General features: G+C 47.3%; 1 protein-coding gene across 1 annotated transcript in view; it reads left to right on the forward strand.

The window, feature by feature from the left end:
* cfap61 (cilia and flagella associated protein 61) overlaps window positions 1–1,235 on the forward strand; it is a 50,642-nt gene that overhangs the window by 3,224 nt on the left and 46,183 nt on the right. Inside the window, exons 2-3 of the mRNA XM_015378986.1 lie at window positions 74–81; window positions 150–267. Coding sequence (XP_015234472.1) covers window positions 74–81; window positions 150–267 — 126 coding nt within the window. The remainder of the gene's footprint in view (window positions 1–73; window positions 82–149; window positions 268–1,235) is intronic.

Consider the following 1,235-nt stretch of genomic DNA (forward strand, 5'->3'; position numbering starts at 1 on the left):
TTGAAAACAAACCATGCAAAGAGCAGTGTTGCTAACTTAGCGCTTTAGTCTTTTCTATGTGTCGTCTTCTCAGTTCAGAGGGCCCCATGCCCGTCTTTGCCTAGGGCCCCAGATTTCCTAAATCCGCCCCTGTCTGTCTGTGTGTGCAGAAGGGGTCCTGGAGAAGTTTGCGCCGCTGCAGCGTGTGAGCTACCCCGGGCCTCCGTGTTCAGGTTTTATCTGCAGCAGAGAGGATCACTGTCAGCGGCTGCATGTACGCAGAGCCAGGTGAGCGCGGCACAGAACCACAACCTTAATCAGGCATGACTAAGTGCCTATGCAGGGCGGTTTCCCTTCATTTCCAGGTCTGGATAAACACAGACATGTTTCCTGAATATCTTCCGCAGCTGGTTTATTAAGGATCATTTAGTCAATTTAAACGCAGCTAATTAGAATTTCATCAAAATGTGGTCAAATGTATTAAAAAGGGATTATAATCTTTGAATTTGCTCTCACTGAATAATATTTACAGTACCGGCATTTGGTATCAGGTTTGGGCTCCTTTAGAAAGATTCACTGTGGTTCTGCTGCAGCATTCATTAAACCCGGCTTGTTTGGACAGCGGCCTTCAGGTCATCTGCAGCGTTGCTTCTGGTTTTACCAAGGCTGCATTCATTCCTGTTGCTTGAGTTTCTTTTTCTTAATAGGTTTTCCTTCCACTTATTTTCCCCTTGCTCTGTCCATGAACATTCCGTCTGAACATTCCCACTGGCTGAAAACCTGTTTAAACCCGGGAACAGTGGCAGTGGGAACAGCTCACTGACCCGTATCTACCCGGGTCAGACGAATGCATCATACGGACGTCATCACAGCGCGCCAGTCGCTTCTGATCTAACAAGCTGAAATAAGTCTGTTTCCATTCGATAAACATGGAGCAGCTCTGGTGAAAGAGATTCAGACAGATAATAGAGCGAAACAATGACTACGCCCTGGCTTCCTTCCATGTTGCTCTGCATTGTTTACTTTCCTGATTTCCTGACCACAACAATTAGCGGGTTAACCTGGCTCTGGTGTTCCCACAGCACGCCAATAAGACCTAAGGGGATTTTAACTCGGGTTGTTTGCCGAGTCATTTCACCCAGAAGACAAGCGTCACCGAGCTGTTCCCAGCTAACCTGACTCCGCATATCCATCTGGAAACCTTCCGTAGAAGTAATTTTGGGAAGGGGCGAAAATCCTGGTTAGCTGATTGGCCT

Source organism: Cyprinodon variegatus, unplaced genomic scaffold (genome assembly GCF_000732505.1).
Source record: "Cyprinodon variegatus isolate N-32 unplaced genomic scaffold, C_variegatus-1.0 Scaffold183, whole genome shotgun sequence".
NCBI lineage: Eukaryota > Metazoa > Chordata > Actinopteri > Cyprinodontiformes > Cyprinodontidae > Cyprinodon > Cyprinodon variegatus.